Source organism: Carettochelys insculpta, chromosome 12, assembly GCF_033958435.1.
Source record: "Carettochelys insculpta isolate YL-2023 chromosome 12, ASM3395843v1, whole genome shotgun sequence".
Taxonomy (NCBI): domain Eukaryota; kingdom Metazoa; phylum Chordata; order Testudines; family Carettochelyidae; genus Carettochelys; species Carettochelys insculpta.
The window spans coordinates 947439-965353 of NC_134148.1; the positions used below are offsets into that span (position 1 = coordinate 947439).

Below are 17915 nucleotides of genomic sequence, written 5' to 3' on the forward strand. Positions count from 1 at the left end.
CTAGGTAGTTATGGGCAGCTGGTAGCAGCACTTACAGAAAGGGCTGGCCGTCACCTTCCCCTACGAGATCTTCTCACCCGCTTCTCACCACTTTGCCAAACTTCAGTAGTTTGCCCTGAAATTTCCCATGCCTCGGGTCGGTAGTTGTTGTTGTTAAGTGTCAGTTAGAATGGTGCAGCTATTGCTGAGACCCAGGATGGGGGAAATATGTTGTGTCGCCCATGGTAAAAAGGAAAAATACAGCTGAAGCGAGCAGACGTCAGGGGTGGCAGAGGAGCAATCTTAGTTTGGCCCTCTTGTTGTGTGCGTACATGAAAGTGTTCTGTGGCGGCGTACTCCTTCCCTCCCCCCAGCCCAGACTCTGCTGCAGTAAGGCCGGTCTGGATCAGTCCTGGGAACGAATCAAGACCCTCTCCTGAAAGGAGCTGGTGTGGGGAGAATCCCTGACCCCTTTGCTCTAGGGCTTGGGCTGCGTGCAGGCTGCAGGAAGGGAACGCAGTGCCCTGTGAGTACAGTAGTTGAGTGCTGCCCTGGAGAAGGGGATTTTATTATTTATTCCCTCTCTGGAGCCCCCCCCCCACTCCCTCCCCTGCCCTTTGTGGGCGGCCATTGGAGCGGTTCTGTGGCAGGGAAGCGCCAGCAGGTGGGGATTTGCTCTGGGACTGGTAATTTCAGCCATGCACACTGGTGAGCTGGGCCTGGTGCTACACTGAGGCAGTGAGCGGGAGCTGCACCGAGGCCATGGTGCTAGTCTGTAGCAGAGGCAGAACTGGACTCCAGGCGTTCCTGGCAGGGGGCCGGTGCCAACCCAGCAGCCCGGCCTGGCCCTGGCCCGGACGCCTGACAGAGCAGATAGATCGGGGGAAGCGCAGCTCTACCGCAGGCCGCTGGAGGACGGCGCCTGGTTGTGCCTCCCCCCGCCCCGCGTGCCTCAGTTTCCCTGCCTGGCAAATGCCGCCGCGCCCGGTTTCAGAGCCCAGGCTTGGCTGACCGGACCTGCAGCCGGCGGGGTGGGCGGTGGGCTCTCGCCTGGCGGAGCCGGGCGCTGGTCCCTCCCGCTCCGCGCAGGGGGCTCGGCGCGCTCGGCCCCTTTAAGCGCCGGGTGCCGCGCCTGGCTCTGCCCCCTCGCCGCCGCCGCCAGCCGCACGGCCCTGCGCGGAGCCCCGGCCCGGAGCGGCTCCTCCCATGGCCGGCCCTGGCCGCGCACCCAGCGGCCCCCCGCAGCCCCCCGCCATGCGCCAGCGGCCCCGGCCGGCGCGCTAGCGGCCGGGCTGCTGCACCTGCGGGCGGAGCGCGGCGGAACCGGGACCGCGACCGGCACCGGCCGGGCCTCGGGGCGCGCCATGGGCCGGGGCGGGCGAGCGGCGCTGCAGCGCGGCACCGGCGAGGCGGGGAGCCCGGCCGCCCCCCGCGCCCCCGGCGTGGCCGCCGCCCGCCCCCTGTGAGCCGCGGGGCGCGCCCGGGGCGCAGCAGCACCATGGCGTCTCCCGGGAGCGGCCGGCCGTGCTGAGCCGGGCCGGGCCGGGCCGCCCGTGAGTGGCCGCGCTGCTGGGCCTGCGGCTCGGGCCGGGGGGAGCTGGCGGGCTCGGGGGGTCCGGGCCGGGGGTGCTGGTGGCTCGGGGGGGTTGCCGAGCCGGGGGCGCCGGCGGGTTCGGGGGTTGCCGAGCCGGGGGTGCCGGCGGGTTCGGGGGTTGCCGGGCCGGGGGCGCCGGCGGGTTCGGGGGTTGCCGGGCCGGGCCGGACCGGGGGCGCCGGCGGGTTCGGGGGCGCTGGTGGGCTCGGGGGGGGGGGTCGGGGGCCGGGCCGGACCGGGGGCGCCGGCGGGTTCGGGGGCCGGGCCGGGCTCGGGGGTGCTGGTGGGCTCGGGGGGGGGTGTCGGGCCGGGGGCGCCGGCGGGTTCGGGGGCCGGGCCGGGCCGGGGGCGCTGGTGGGCTTGGGGGGGGGCCGGGCCGGGGGCGCCGGCGGGTTCGGGGGCCGGGCCGGGCCGGGGGCGCTGGTGGGCTCGTGGGGGGGGTGTCGGGCCGGGGGCGCCGGCGGGTTCGGGGGCCGGGCCGGGCCGGGGGCGCCGGTGGGCTCGGGGGGGGTGTCGGGCCGGGGGCGCCGGCGGGCTCGGGGGCCGGGCCGGGCCGGGGGCGCTGGTGGGCTCGGGGGGGGTGTCGGGCCGGGGGCGCCGGCGGGTTCGGGGGCCGGGCCGGGCCGGGCCGGGCCGGGCCGGGGGCGCTGGTGGGTTCGGGGGGGGCCGGGCCGGGGGCGCCGGCGGGTTCGGGGGCCGGGCTGGGGGCGCCGGCGGGTTCGGGGGTCCGGGCTCGGGGGCGCTGGTGGGCTCGGGGGCCGGGCCGGGCCGGGGGCGCTGGTGGGCTCGGGGGGGGGCCGGGCCGGGGGCGCCGGCGGGCTCGGCGGCGGGTGACGCGCTGCTCTCCCCGCAGGAGGCCGGCGGACCCAGCACCCGCCCCCGCCGCTGACGAGGCGTTTTCCGAGCTACCTGCGGATCCTCCTGCGCTGCCCCCGCGGCGCCCGGAGCCGGCCGGGCCGATGCCCTGTGCGGGGGGCCCGCGAGTCCCGCCCGCGCTCTCCCGTTAGCCGCGGCGGGGCCCGGCGGGGCCATGGGCGCGCGGCGCGCGGGCCGGCCCCGGCTGTGAGCGGCGCGGCGCGGAGCGGGCGCGGAGCTGGCGCGGGGGCGCTAAGATGGTGAGCGCGGCCCGGCCGAGAGGGGCTCCGCGGAGGCAAGGCCGGGCCGGGGCACCGCAGCATGGGCAGCGCCGGGCGCCCCGGCAGCCTGTGAAGGATGAGCGCCGGGGCCGGGCCGGGCACGCAGCGCAGTGAGGACCCCGCCGGCGGCGGCGAGCGGGAGCGGATCCGGAGCCGCATGAAGCGGGTGATCGGGCAGCTGGAGGGGATCCTGCAGGAGCTCAAGCAGGTGGCCAAGGAGCTGCGAGAGGTGGGCTCCGCGGCGCGCCGGGGCCGGGGCCGGGGCCGGGGCCAGGCCTGCAGCGTCCCGCGCCTGGGAGCGGAGGCCGGTGCGGTGCGGCCGCCCCACCCCACCCCACCCCCGCGGCGAGTGCAGCCTGTTCTCCGGGCCGGGCCGGAGCGGGGTACGCCCCAGGCAGTCCTGTGGCACCAGGGCGCCCCCTTCCTGCTTCGCAGGGAAGTCCGTGACCCCCCCCCCCCCCCGTGAGAATCCCGGTCCCCTTTCGCCCAGGTCAGGGGCTGCTCCGGGACAGAGCTAATGGCCCCCAAATTCCTAGGCGCGGCTGCTCACCCCCAGCAGCGCCCTTAGCACGGCCACATGCGCGCCGGCACGTTATGGGGGTGAGCAGCCGGGGGGGCTCCCCTTTCCCCTTGACTTCAGTGCTGTGGGCTGCCCGGATCCGTGCAGCATCAGGCCCAGGGTGGATGGGGTCCAAGCTCCCATGTGGATCGGGTGCTGCTGTACCAAGCTGTGTGTGTCGGCTGCAGTGGAGCTTGGCTGTTGGGGGGGCCCCCCCCGGAATGGTAGGACTTGATGTGCTTTGGGCTGGTCTGTGTTGCAGTCACTCAGGTCGGTTCTCTGCATGTAATCTCCCTACCTGCTTTGCCCCTTGAAAGGAAAGGGGAGGAGGGAGGAGGGAGAGCCTTTGTCCTCACACGATACTGGAACGGCCTTGCTGGCTTCAGGCTGGTGCAGTGAATAGGGGGGAACATTTCACGTGCTGCCCTGGGTGATGGGAGCAGCAGCAGCCAGGCCTTGGGCCAGCTGCAGGACAATGGGGTTTGGCATAAAATTGTGGACCTGTGTGTGTGTGTGTGTGTGTGTGTGTTACATCTAATTAAAATTGTAGAACGCGGCAAATCTCAGAGAGCAGCCCTGACATCATCAGACCCAGGAGCCCCTGCCCATGTGCAGCCTCAGGCCGGTGCTTCCTTGGCTGGTCCTCGTGCCAGTGGACTTTGCCTTGGGTGTGAGTTCCTGTCGCTCTCCCGTGGCCAGGTGGTGCGGGTGCCGGGCCTGCCTCTGCAGGCTGGGTGCAGAGCAAGTGCTGTGATGTCACCAACTGGGTGGCACATCAGCAGGGTCTGCTAAAATGTCTGGGCCGGATGCTCAGCTTGGTGTAAATCGGTGCAGCTCCCTGGGTTTTCGCAGCCCTTGGCTGGCTAACACCAGCTGGCAATGTGGCCCTTGGCTGCTGGAGGCACATGCCCCCGGACTCTGTCCCATGCCCCCATGAAGCCGCAGTAGCTAATGGTGGCTGGCTCAGCTTTTCTGCAGTGCCTGCGGGGCAGCCAGCTGGGGTCAGAAGCCTGGGACACTCCAGCTGTGGAAGCAGCAGCTCCTACTGGGACCCGTTTGGGCAGGGCTTGCTTTCCCTACAGTCTGCCTGAGAAAACAGACGGGGCCAATTTCGGCTGCAGCTCAGCTCCACGGGGGTCAGTGTGTTGCACCCACGGTGGGGTGGGCTCAGTGACCTAACGTGGCATCTTTGTTTGCTCTTGCTGCCTCTTAAGGCTGGGTGCGCCCTTGGCCTGCATTTTGGGCCGTGTCACAAGGAGTCCCCCTCCACTCCGTGCCCTGCTCTGCCGGGGGATGCACAGCTACTGCACAGTGACCAGTGCAGGCTTTGCATCGGACCTGTTCCGATCCCTGCTGGCAATGCTGCTGACGTGGCGAAGGCAGTGCCATGGGCCCAAAGAGGGTGCTCTTGGGCCCCAGGCGTGGTGAGGAGGAGCTGAGTGCGCCAGCCAGCTAGCCAGGTCCCCATTAGGCATTGGAAGCTGTGCACCTCTCTGTGCCTCTTCTGGGCCACAGCGCACAGCCATAATCCAGCCTCTGGTGCTTGGCCCAGAATAACCCTTCTTGGAAAACAGTAGCGGAGCTCTCCCAAAAGCCAGGCGCAGACTGAACGTGGGGGAGACGTGCAAGCGGCATTTGCATAGCAGGTAAATCCCACTCCACTTGTCCATGGACTTGTTGGAATTCCTGGGGGCGAGTGGTTTGTGGGCAGGGAGGCTGGAAATGCTCTGCAGAGAGGGAGGAACAGGTCGCCCATTGTGGCTTGTTGTTTTGCATTGAAATACAAGTGTTTCCTCTTTGCTCTGTGGCTGCTGTGGGACCTAGAAGGCATCACGCCTCATCTGGACCATCTGGCTGGTATTTGCCGACCTCATCACATGTGGTATGTTGGGCTTTCAGCAGACCTGTAGCCCAGCTGAAGGGATGCAGTTGGCCAGGTTCACGGGTGGCATGATGGAGGGGAGAGCCCAACCAGCAAGCCGTGTGGTTGTGTGGCTGAGCTCTAATTCTCCTCTTTGCAGACAGCTGTCCGTGCCTGCCCAGGGGGGAGACGTGTCACTGGCTCTAGACCAGGGAGCAGGGCCGGCGCTGGGCGGGAAGGAGAAAGGAGTCACAGGCGCGTGGATGGTGGTTGGAGTCCCTGCGGCAGCTGCAAAGGAGACGTGTCTGTGGGCAGTTCGGACAAGCAGCTGGGCTCTGGGGCCAAGGCGCAGGGCTGTGGTCTGGCCTGGCCCTGGCTCCGTGACCTTCAGCAGGTTGCCTGGCCTTTTCATGCCTCAGTTTCCTCCGCCATGAAACAGAGAGCACAATACTGCTCTGCCTCCCTCGGCCAAGTCCTGTCCTGTCCAGAGAGCCCTCTGAGGGCCTTGGAGGGCAAGGCAGTGCACTCGCCTTGTGCCGCCTCCAAGACCCTGCCTGGCAGAGTGCTCCAGACAGGACCCTCCACTCATGGTGGCTGAGCTGAGACAGGGCCGAAGCCAGGGCAGCCGTGTGCTGCAGCTGGGGCAAGCAGTGAGGAGTGTCTCCACGCAGCTGTGGTGCTCCTGCCTGCTGGAGGTTCACATGGAGATTTGCTCTTGCAGTGGGTTTTTGACGCTGCATCCGCGACTCTCGTGGGACCCAGCCTGAGCGGGATGAGGCCAGGTCGGGGCAGGGCTGAGGCTCTCCAGGGGAAAGCCCAGCAGTGGGGTGGGGTGGGGTGAGTCAGGTGCAAGTTGCCCTGGTTCTGTCAGGTGGTGATGCTGAGCACACACACCTGTGAGCTGAGCTGAGTGGAAGCAGCGAACCCTTAGCACGTGCCCCTCTTCCTGCTGAGTCAGGGCTGACCCATGGGGGCTGTGGTGCTGAAGGGCTGGGATGTCCCCCAGAGCGCTTGTGCCCTTCTGACGCCACTGGAGCGTTCCCCAAGGCCACAGGCCTTATCTTCCACCCCTGGCCAGAAGCTGCTGGGGCCAATTGCGCCCCTTTCACTGCTGCCATTTCCATCCGATGAGTTTCTCTTCTTCACCTTCTGGCCAGAACTGTAACATGTTGTTGCTGAGAGCTGCTCGGCCTGGAAGAGGGAGACTGGCGGGCTGCTGACGTGGGTGCTGGGGCACATTTTGAGATCTGAAAGGCGCCGAGATCCGAGGAGGAAGTGCCAGTTGGCGATGTTTATTAGCAAGCAAAGTTTCAGAGAAGTTGCCTGTCCCAGGCTGAACCCCCTCCAACGCCTGGAGCTGGCCTTTCTTTTACCACAGCTAGCACCCCTGCCGGTTCGTTCTTGTCTTCCCAGGGCAGATCCCAGCCGCGGAAGAGCTGGATGGTTAAAATGGGGCCCAGGTTCTGTGTCTGTGGAGCAAACCCTGAAGTGGGGCTGGCTCTCACCAGAGCTCCACTGCTTGACTTGCTTCTGAGGGGCAGTCCTGGGACATGGGAGCCGTGGCTTGAAAGGGCGCCATCAGTTTGGAAAGCACATTTCTGCCTGCCCTGGGCACTGAGGGTTGGGCTGAGGCATGCCTGTCATTGCTGCAGAGGGAAACGAGGAAGAACTTTAATTCCGTGTGTGTGTTTCGTGCACTTGAGCTCAGTTTGGTGTAGAATCAGTTTCGCAGAGTCCCCAGTCTCCTCCCTCCATCAGCGTTTTTCTTGACCCTTCTGAACATCCACAAGAAAGCTGAAAAGCCCTTACCGAAAACATACAGCTTTTCATCTACCGGAGACCTCTCGACACCGCTCCAGCAGTTGAAAGGAGCCTCACAATGAGATCAGCTGTGACCTATGGTCTCCGTAAGGTTCCTTGCACAGACCAACATGGCAGGGGGACTGTCACGGTCAGCTGGTGTGAGGTCCTGAAGAGCCTGGCCAGATCCCTGAATGTAAAGCGCAGTACGGACCCCACTCCCAGAAATGAACTGGACTTCCCGGTTTACTTTAAATCAGCTGGCCGTGTCCTGTGGGAGAGTACTGCTGTAGGGACACCCACTCGCCTACTCCGCCCAATTCTGTCCTGCCATCATAGCTCCACCAGGAGGTGACGCTGCGCTGAAGTTGTTACCGTTGCCTGGTGTGTGTGTGTGACGTTTGTGCTGCTGTTACAGAAATGGGCTGCAGTTTGGGGGTGTTACTATTTTATGTTCCATCGGCAGTTGGCGGCCTTGAGTGAAGCTGGAAATTGCACAGCGGGTGCCTCGCTGCCAGCCAGAGCACACACCTGGGCAAGACCATCCCCACGCCCCAGGTTTACAATTGAACCAGACAGCGTGAGAAGAGAAACTGAGGCACGGAGAGAGAAAGGGATTTGACCAAATTCATGCAGTGGCTCAGTGGCAGAACTAGGAATAAATCCCATGGCTGGAGTCCCAGGCCCGTACGTTGTCTGCTAGTGCACAGCGCCTCCTGGGGGCGGGGAGGTTTTGAGGGAATAGTAGTGAGTAGTGCAAAATAACTCTGTAACGTGAATTTCACGTGTAATCAAACCACAAGCATGAGTCTCAATGGGGGTTGTGCCGTCGGAGCTCCCTAGCATGCCCTGGAACTGCTGTGGCCCATCAAAGCACTGGACTTTTGACGACGCCCTAGTCCCAGCCAGCCGCTCATGCGTGAGGTACAAACAGGTGTTTGCCGAAAACCTTTGGAATGGCAAATACACCTAAGATAACCCACCCAAGGCCCTTGTGCGCCTCCCTGGTAGCATTGCTGGTTCCACAGGCCTAGTGGCATTGGGCAATGGGACGAGAGGGGAAGGGTTAGGCCAGAGCAGCACTGGGAGCTGATTGGAGCATGGTCTGTTCTCTAGCTGTGCCCTGCCTTCCAGCACCTATAGGAGCCACAGTGAGCGCAGCGTAAGTCGGAGCAGCCCGGGCGCTCCTCCGGCTGAGGCTGCGCGAAGGGGGCGTGAGGCAGGCAGCGCTCCTCTTCCAAGTGCCAGGCGGGACTGGAGAAGAAGCGGTAGGAGGAGCCGTTTCCTTCCTGGCCGGAGTTTGCCCGTACGAGCCCCTTGGAGCTCGCTGGTGAGGCACCAGGCCTGGCTCAGCGGAGACTGAGTTTGGTCACTTGCTCAGTGCAATGGGTGTTTAGTTGACTGTCCCCACTTGTGCGCCAGCTGGGCCTGATCCAAAGCCTTGTGCAGCTGTCCAGCGACATTTGGCTCAGAGGCATGTGGAAGAAAGCTGCTGGGGGGAGGGCCTGGTGTGCAGCTGTGGAACATGGCCTCTCCTGTTCATGGCATTGACGCAGCCTCAAGATACCCTGTCCAGCAGGAAGGAGGGCTGGCTTGGGGAGGGTCTCAGTGCTAGTGCATGAGAAATCCTGAGCAGGAAAGTGACTGCTTAAAGGGACGCCATCCTCTGGAGGTGCAGTCCATTGAACACGTCCCTCAGTCTGCCCGTCAGGCCCCTGCCCATTCACTCACTTTTATAGCGTTAAACTCATTTGTTTCTCCCTTGTTGCTGCCTGAAAGAGCCATGCAGACGAGTGGGGCGGCCGAGTAAGCGTGCTGAAGACCCCGGGACGTTGGGCAAACGATAGGACGCAAATGAAGTGGGGCTGGGCAGTATTTTTCCCTCCGCCCCGTCACGGCAATCGTCGCTCGTGTAGCAGTAGCAACAACTGAAGGAGTTTCAGACAAGTAATTTATCCAGCCCTGCTGTCCCTTTAAGGCTCCAGGGATGAAAACTATATCAGCCGCCTCCCTCCGGAGGAGGGACCAATGAGACCCTCAGCTGGTGCCAATGGGAGGAAGCCCACTGCCTTCGGTGAAGCTAGACCTGTTCAAACAGGCGGGGTGTCTGTGAACGGCACTTTGGGGCACCTCTGCACCTGTGTGCTCAGACAGCATTTGCACCCAAAACTCGTCTTTCTCCCCTGCCTCTCCCTGGGCAGTAACCAGAGACCGCGTGCCCTCGCCGCTAGCAGTTAGGTCCTGGTGTCGCATGAGCCGTGTGGTTACAAGCGTGTACCTCCCTGGGGCAGCGGAGGCCGTGACACATCCCAGCTGGGTCTTGCGGTAGGAGTAGGATTTTTTTCTCAGCGAGCTGTCCCCATTTCTCGCCACGGGCCAGCTGCGCAGGCACTGGGGGTGACGTGGTGAGCTGGGGAATCCGTATTCTGAACTGGATTGAGCTCTGCCGAGATGGGTAGAAGCCGGGGGTGCCATGAGGCTGCCTGTTGGGCTCTCCCTGCACACGGACGTGACTGGGCTCTGCTTTAATCCTTGCTGGGTGATTTGGACAGATTCGTAACCAAACAAGTGAGCTCCAGGTTCCCAGGTGGCACTAGCTGGCGGAGGGAACGTGCTGCGGCTTCAGTTCTTTGTCCTGAACCTGAAAATCGAAGCGGAGCTGGGGCTGCAGCCCCGGGCCGACAAAGCCCAAGCGAAAGAATCACACAAGCCTCTGTGCAGTGAAACTGAGGCGGGGCCTGAGTCTGCCCTGTGGCCTCAGCAAGGAAGGGCTGGAACCTGGCAGCAGAGGCAGGTGTCTGCAGCTGGTCCTTTATAAACACGATCATCTAAACCAGAACCCCAGAGCCAAGCCCCTGCACCACTGGGGGCAACTGAAATCCGGGTGCAAAACGTGGGTGGGTGGGCAAGAGCCTGGGGACTGGCCTCTGGGATTTCTGACTCTCGGAGTTCCGCACGTGGGGCTGGGGCATCCTCTCCCCCAGAGGGTGCTCCGCAGCCGAGCCCAGAGCACAGCCTCGTTGGTCTCTCGTCTGTCTTGTCGAACTAAAACGTCGCAGCTACTGGCTGCTGTTTGGGTGCGTTTAGTATATGGCCCCCTTTGCATGTCTGTAAACACTTTGGAGCTCATTAGGACTTGGCTTGTTGCCAAGACCCCTTGTTTTGAGCTGTGGCAGGGTGCTGTTCCCAGCCACACACCTGTTGGCAGGAGGGGCTCTGGCAGGGCTGGGTTGCAGGGATAGCTGAGTGGGTGGTGGGTGATTGCCCTGGGGGGGAATGGGTGCAGGCTGTGGGCTGCTGGGTGCTGGTGAAGGGATAAATGGGTGACCCAGGGGTCATAGTGGAGGCGGTGCAGTCGGATGCCATTGCTCCTGCCCTGCTTAAATTCGCTGCCCAGTTCCAGCAGGAAAAGCACTGCCAGGGCTGCTGCGGTCTAGTGCTGCATCCAGAGAAGCTGCCAAAGCTCTGGTCTGCAGCCCAGCTAGCTGCGTGGCATTGCAGGGGGCGAGGGGAGAGCGTGGTCAGGCTGCTGGGGCGTGAGTGACGCATGAGATCCTGGCACTGGGCTGCCCTGAGTGTTCTGCCTGGGACAAGTACCATTCACATAAGAACGTAAGAATGGCCGTTATTGGGTCGGACCAAAGGTCCGTCCAGCCCAGCGTCCTGTCTGCTGGCAGTGGCCAGCACCAGGTGTCCCAGAGGGGGTGGACCAAAGACAGTGATCAAGCAACTTCTCTCCTGCCATCCATCTCCAGCCTCTGACAATCAGAGGCCGGGGACACCATTCCTACCCCCGGCTAATAGCTTTGTATGGACCTAACCTCCATGAATTTATCTAGCTCTACTCTGAACTCTCTTATCGTCCTGGCCTTCACAGCCTCCTCTGGCGAGGAGTTCCACAGGTTGACTGTGCGCTGTGTGAAAAATAACTTCCTTTCATTAGGTTTAAACCTGCTACCCATTAATTTCATTGGGTGTCCTCCAGTTCTTACATTACTTACTTGTTCCCATAATGTGGTAAGGGATGGTGCTCGGTCCTGCCAAGAGGGCAGGGGACTGGACTAGATGACCTCCCGGGGTCCCTTCCAGTTCTAGAAGTTGGGTGTCTCCAATTATGTTTAAAAATTCACTCTCTCGACACTGCTTACAACTTTATAGACATTGATCATGTCCCTCCTGAGTCTGCCCTTTTCTAAACTGAAAAGTCCCGGTGTCTTTAGCCTCCTCTCATATGGGACCCTCATCATTTTAGTTGCCCTTTTCTGAACCTTTTCCAAGTCGAGGAGACCACATCTGAGCGCAGTGTTCAAGGGCTGGGCATACTCTAGTTTTGTAAAGGGGCAGTAAAATATTCTTTGTCTTAATTTCTAGCCCTTTTTTCAATAATTCCTAAATAATGCTGTTCCGTTTTCCGAGTGGTGTACGATGCACAGAGGGGACTATGCGTGCGGCAAGAAACCCGCTGCTCACCGTGAGTTTCGTTGCCATTAGAGAGCGTGTGACGTTTTCTTGGCTGGTGTTTTGTTGGCTGGCCTCGGTGCTCACAGAGCAGCACGGACCCAGTGAAGTTCATGGAGCCCGGCCGGCTGCCCTGGGACGTTTAACCTGGGAGTGCCTCGTGAGGTTGTCTGTGGTCCTTGGAGCCCCGTGGCTCCGTGCTTGGGTGAGATGAAGAGGCAGTTTGTGCTCTGTGGTACTTCCCAAGCAGCTCACCCAAAGGGCTGTGCAGCTCCCTGCCCTGCGCCACCCAAGTGCTTTAGACTTCTAGAGAAAGAGGCAGGGGTGCTGCCGGAGGCGGGGCAGGGAAACGGCTCTGAGTGAATGCAACGTGCAGCTGGGTCTGGGTTTGAGTTTGGGTTTTGGAACGCCAGAGGCAAGCCTGGTTCTGAATGGGGTGTGCGCGCGCGGCCCCCGCACGCTGCGTGGGCAGGTGGGAGAAGTGGCTCCAGCGTCTCCTGTGTAGATTAGAAATGAGCCAGAGGCACACGCTGACTCCTGGGCGACAGCGTCTCCGTTTGTATTCCAGTAGTGCCCACTGGCCTGAGCATGCAAGGGCCTGTACAGACCCAGGCTGAGAAGCGCATCTGTGCTGGCGTCCAGCCCGTCAAAGGAGCCGGGCAGAGATGACTCATGCGAGGTTAGCGCCGACATGGGCCTAGCGGCCTGGCCTGTTAGCCGGCCACTGGACCAGGCTGCCTTTCGATCAGCCTGTCCTCATGCAGCTCGGTGGGTGATTTCAGCCTGTCACAGCGGTGAGAGGCAGCTGCAGTGTCTGCCCCCGGAGCTGTATTTCACCAGCATTCAGGGGCAGTCAGGCCCATCGCTGTAAAATCCCTCCTAGTTTTCGCCACTCGTTTATACCAGCGCCGCCTCCTGCGCGGCCCCTGGTGCGTTAGTCCTGCTAACACTCTGTGCAGCGCTAGGGTCTGTGTTATTCCTGATTATATTTTAAGTCTTTTTTCCTCCCTCTCTCTCCTCTCCTTCTTTCCCTCTCTCCTTTTGTGTATATAATTATTCCCCAGCACTCCAAGACAGGGCTGTATTATGTGGAGGGAAAATGATTATTAAGGCTTTGAGTGAGATCACACATTTGAAATACAATAAAGCAGGGAGGCAGGTAATGAATGGGCTTCTGTGCTGGCACGTCCGACTTGACTGCCGCTCACCCAGCCGTGCCGCATGGCAGCACCTCGGGAGCGGTAGCGCCAGGGCTTAGAAGCGGCTTGTGAGCCGGCGGTGAGCTTTGCCACCGCCTGCGGCAGACGTGCAGAGGAGACCCGGGAGCGGCAGTGCCTCCACCAGCCCCGCACCCTCGCGACTCCGTTGGGGTCTGTTCCAAAGAGGGTGGTTGAGCCTGGGCCTGGGGCAGGTGGCTCTGTGCACGGTGCTCTCGGCACCCTCGAGGCTCCACCCTCCTTTGCAGCTGTCCCCCAGTCCTACACCCGGCTGGTGCACATCAGCCCCGACTTGCAGAGTCTCTGCCCGGTTCCCTCCACCCCAAGCACCTCAAGTCTGTGTTTGGAACAGGGTTTGAATGGGGCTCTCTGTGCCCACTGCCCTGCCCGTGACCCAGGCAGGGGGAAGTCGGGGGCTTGGCTCTGGTCCCTCATAGTGCCAGAGCTCCCTTCTCGGAGGCTGTGCTGCTGACGTGCTGAGCGGAAGGCGGAGAGATCCCTGCACATCTGGCTGTTCCTGGGAGCAGTCGTGCTGCTCCGCCAGGCTCCCTGGAGCTCCTTTCCAACCTGCTCCCTGCTGCTCCATCTCCACCCGGTCCCTTGGCTCAGCTCTGCTAGGGAAGGAGCATTTCCTCCTTGTCGGTGCTTAACACCCAGCATGTGAGGCCTTCCCTGCTGCCTTGCTTCTGTTGCTGCCACAGTCTGTGACTTTGGGCCAGCCCATGATGTGCTCTGCGCCTCGGTTTACCCATCAGCTCTGAAGTAGCAACGCTTGTCTCATGGGGCTTTGTGGGGCATAGCTAATTATCTAGTCACTAGCTGACCTCTGGGTGTGCTCTCCCCACGCCCTGGGGGCAGTGGGAGCTGCTGTTCTGCAAGTAATGCCGGGGCCGCCTGGTTCCATGGTTTATTCGTTGGCTCTACTTTTATTGCTGAGCTGGGTCTGGTTAGTACGTCATCTTGTGCTCTTCATTGCAGCACCTGCCTTGCCCCGGCTGAGCGACTGCGTCCGCCTCTTACGTGCCATGACCACGACCTTGGCTGGGGGGTACTCCCACACCCTGTACTCTGTGGGTGTCTGGAGACCCCGCAAACTCACTTTCAGATGCAGCGTGCCCCAGAGGGCAAGGGCTCTTCGATAGCACCAAAGCCACGGACACAGGCACGTGGGCCCAGACCCTCACCGGTATTTAGGTGCCTAACTCTCCTAGACCCCAGTGGGAGTAAGGCCGCTACATACCTGTGAGGATCTGGCTCCTGGTAACCAAACCTCCTAATGCCTGTGGGGCAGGTGCTGATCCTTACTCATGCGGGGGCACCTTGCTGTGCAGTCAGTGGGGTTTCCCCAGGCGCTGCTCAGGTGCTCGCAATTTGGCCACCTCTCCGTATCTCTCTGAGGTGCTGGGAGATCCATTCAGACCTTTCCAGGCCCCCTGGCTGGTGGGTGCTCCGGAACCGTCAGCCTTGTTGCGAGAGGCGCTGTAGTGGGGTTGCAATCAGTAGCTGGTGAGTAGAAATTGTTCTGAAAAGTAAACGGTGAGAAGCTGGTTTGCTGTTCTCATTGCATGTTATGGAGAGCTGGGCAGCGCTCCCTGGGAGCAGAACGCTTATGCGGCCGCCCGGGAGAGGTTGAGGTGCCCCCCAGCTGATTAGCAAAGCGCCGCAGCCGGCAGCCTGTGTTTCTGGTGGTGCACCTTGGTGCACAGAACGATACTTATTCCATCCATGGATGGGGAAAAAACGAGAGTGGCCGTTTGCCTTGGGTAAAAGGCGCTAAACTGCGTAGCAGCTGCGGCTACAGGAAGTGATGCGGCACGCTGTGATACGCTGGAGGAGACGAGGCCACCATCGCTCTGCGAGGCAGTGAAACTGAGACCCATCTTCTCGCCATCCACTCGGAAACAGGCGCCAGCGAATGGTTTACCTGGTGGTCCCTGGTCCCCTGTAGAAGGGCTTTGGGAAATGCAGCCAGGGCCCTTCCCCAAAAAGTCGGGTCTTGCTTACTCGGTGCAGGGTGATGTAGGTGAGCATCTACGCATGAATTTTCCAGGTCACGTGGGTAGGTCTAATTCCTATGCCGGGTTGAACAGCATAGCTAAGAAGGTAGGTTGTATACACAGGGAATGCTTCCAGACTCTGAGGATGGAGGTTCTCGTCTCTTCTGTGCCATGTGAGTTTGAGTGGCACCTTTCGATCTCTCTGTGAGTCAGTTTCCCCTCTGGCATCACTCTCCTGTGTGGAAGCCTTTAAAGGCACTGCACGAGAGGTAAGTGCTGTTGGTGCAGTGCTGGCTAGAGCTCAGTTCCTAGTCCAGCTTGAGAGTCTGTGGGTGAGTCCTTTCATCTCGTTGGGCCTCCATTCTCCGTCAGGAAAGCATCCCGAGATCTCCAAGCTCTTCCCGGAGGTCGGCAAGGGTCACTAGCTCCCTTTAACCAACCTGGAAACTAAGCTCTGCGTTTTCAAAAGTGGCCTCTGGTGGTTGGTGCTGCAGCCCTGTGTGTCGGAGGTGCGGGGCAACCGAACTGCCACAGGCATCGGTGGGAGCTGCTGGTCCCGGCGTTCCTGCCAGCTCTGCCCAGAGTATGCAGCTGATCAGGAATTTCCCCGTCCGTCCGGTTTTATCAGAAAATGCTGATTTGTCAAGACCAGCAGCAGCGTTCTGGAGAGTTTCAGACTCGGAAAACAAAGTGGTGAAATTCTCAGTGTTTCAGAGAAAAAAAATCTAGTTTTGTGGTTTGCAACAATATTCTGTTTTGAAGTGTAAGCTAATTGGAGTGAGATTTAAACTAATAAATTAGCCTTTTCAAAATGCTGAAGTCAAAATGAAATGGCTGTTTTGACTTGCCCATTTTGACTGACTCAACTCAAAATTCTGTTCAGATTTTTCGGAGGTTTTTTTATTATTTTTTTCCCCCTCCTGATTTGAGTCATGAAAAATCTTTAATCTTGAAACTTGTCACGAGCTGGGAAACCCACTTTCCACCCTGCTCCAGTACGACTCCCCAGACTGAGCCTGGAAACCACAGCCCTAAAATGAGAGGCCACTTTTGCAAAGTTTGGCAATGTGTGGCCTGCCCAGGGGCAGAGCAGATGTGTCCATAGCCAGTTTCTCTTGCTTCCTTCCTGCTGAGTTCTGCAGGTGGAGCCCCAGGCATGTGGGGAGCTGTGGTTCCTTAGCCACCTCCCTGCCTAGACGCAGGGAAGAGATGACATTTCCCAGCGTGCTCTTGGCTGCTAGCAACAGGGAAGGCAGGGGGATGGGGGAATGTTGTTTTTCACTTACGATATCACAGCAGGATCCCCAGAGAGTAATTTCTATAAAACCTTTATCACTGTGTAAATTTTTAGTACACCCTAACAAAGCCATTTTATCAATCACTGTTTCCACTCAATTTTTTCATTAACCTCCCTTTTGCACGCTCATTGCATAGCTATTTGGAACTCCTTTGTCGTTAGAAAACACTTACAAACAAGCATGCACGCACACACAGAAATTCCCGCATAGGGGCTTGTTGGAACCTGGCGAACATGCTGGCCCTGTTGGTACGCTGGCAGCACGCTGTGGGATCTGGTCCAGGCCGGCTGCCCCACTCAGCACCCGTCGTTAGACCGCTACGGGAGTGGCGTGCATGCTGAAAGGTGAGCCCTGCCCCGCTGTGGTGGGCCAGGCAGAGAGCAGGGTGGGGCTGGGAAAAGCCCCACTCTGATCCACTGGGACAGATCCTGGCACGGGGCCCGTGGCTTTCATGTTGCAGGTTTGGGGGCTCACTGAAAGGGTCCCTTGCTGTACACCAGACAGGAACTGAGGCCACTAGTCACCCGGGCCAGGCTGCAATGCGTACCTACCTCCTGTGCTGGTCAGCCCCTGCAGATCCCTTAGGAAGGAGGAGGTGGCTGCCTGCCTAGCCCTCGTAAACAGGAATGCTTCTCCTCACAGTGCTGCTGGGGGGCTGAGTCGGGGGTAGCACATACCCGTTCTACAGCTGGGAAACAAAGTGCCAGAGCAGCTGCAGAAGCTGACGGAGCTCCTCAGGGAGGCCGTAGCTGGGCTCAAGTATCAGTCTGGATCTGTAACAGCAAGGAAGGGTCCTGTGGCACCTTGTAGACTAACAGAAAAGTTTTGAGCATGAGCGTTTGTGAGCACAAACTCACTTCATCAGATGCTGTGAGCCCTCAACCTACCTGCTCCCTGCTGGGGGCTGGCATGTCCACACTGGATCATATAAGAAGTGGAAACTTGGACAGATGACTAGGGAGGAGTACAAATATATGGCTGGAGAATGCTGGGGAGTAATCAGGAAAGTGAAAGCACAGATGGAATTGCAGCTGGCAAGGGATGTGAAGGGCAACAAGAAGGGTTTCTACAGGCATGTGAACAATACGAGGGCTATCAGGGAGGGTGTGGGGCCATTACTGGTTAAGGGAGGTAACTTGGTGACAGATGATGTGGGAAAGGCTGAAGTGCTCAGTGGTTTTTTTTTGCCTCCGTCTTCACAGACAAGATCAGCTCCCCAACTATGGCACTGGGCGATGCAGTATGGGAAGGAGGTGGACAGCCCTCCATGGGAAAGAACAGTTTCAGAGCTATTTAGAAAAGCTAGAGGCACACAAATCCATGGGTCTGGATCTAATGCATCCAAGGGTACTGTGGGAACTGGGAGATGTCATTGCAGAGCCTTTGGCCATGATCTGTGAAATCTCACGGAGATTGGGAGAGATCCCAGATGACTGGAAAAAGGCAAATGTAATGCCCATCTTTAAAAAAGGAATGAAAGACAATCCAGGGAACTGTAGACCAATCAGCCTTAGCCCTGTCCCCGGAAAAATCATGGAGAGGATCCTCAAGGAATCCATTTTGAAGCACTTGGAAGAGAGGAAAGTGATTAAGAGTAGCCAGCATGGATTGATCAAGGGCAAATCATGCCTGACCAATCTGATTAGCTTCTGTGATGAGGTCACTGGCTCTGTGGACATGGGGAAGTTTATGGATGTGATATATCTTGACTTGAGCAGAGCTTTTGATACAGTCTCCCACAACATTCTTGCCTGTAAGTTAAGGGAAGTGTGGATTGGATACATGGACTGTAAGGTAGATAGAAAGCGGGCTAGATGGTTGGACCCAACGGGTAGTGGTCAATGGCTCAATGTCTGGTTGGTGGCCAGTTTCAAGTGGAATGCCCCAGGGATCGGTTCTTGGGCCAAAATTGTTTAACATCTTTATTTATGACCTGGATGAGAGGATGGATTGCACCCTCAGCAAATTTGCAGATGACGCTAAGCTGGGGAGTTAGGTCGATATATTGGAGGATGG

General features: G+C 60.0%; 1 protein-coding gene across 1 annotated transcript in view; it reads left to right on the forward strand.

The window, feature by feature from the left end:
- The first annotated feature begins 1138 nt into the window (after nt 1-1138).
- INSYN1 (inhibitory synaptic factor 1) overlaps nt 1139-17915 on the forward strand; it is a 43068-nt gene continuing 26291 nt past the window's right edge. The window contains exons 1-2 of the mRNA XM_075006840.1: nt 1139-1532; nt 2427-2938. Coding sequence (XP_074862941.1) covers nt 2786-2938 — 153 coding nt within the window. The 5' untranslated portion in view covers nt 1139-1532; nt 2427-2785. The remainder of the gene's footprint in view (nt 1533-2426; nt 2939-17915) is intronic.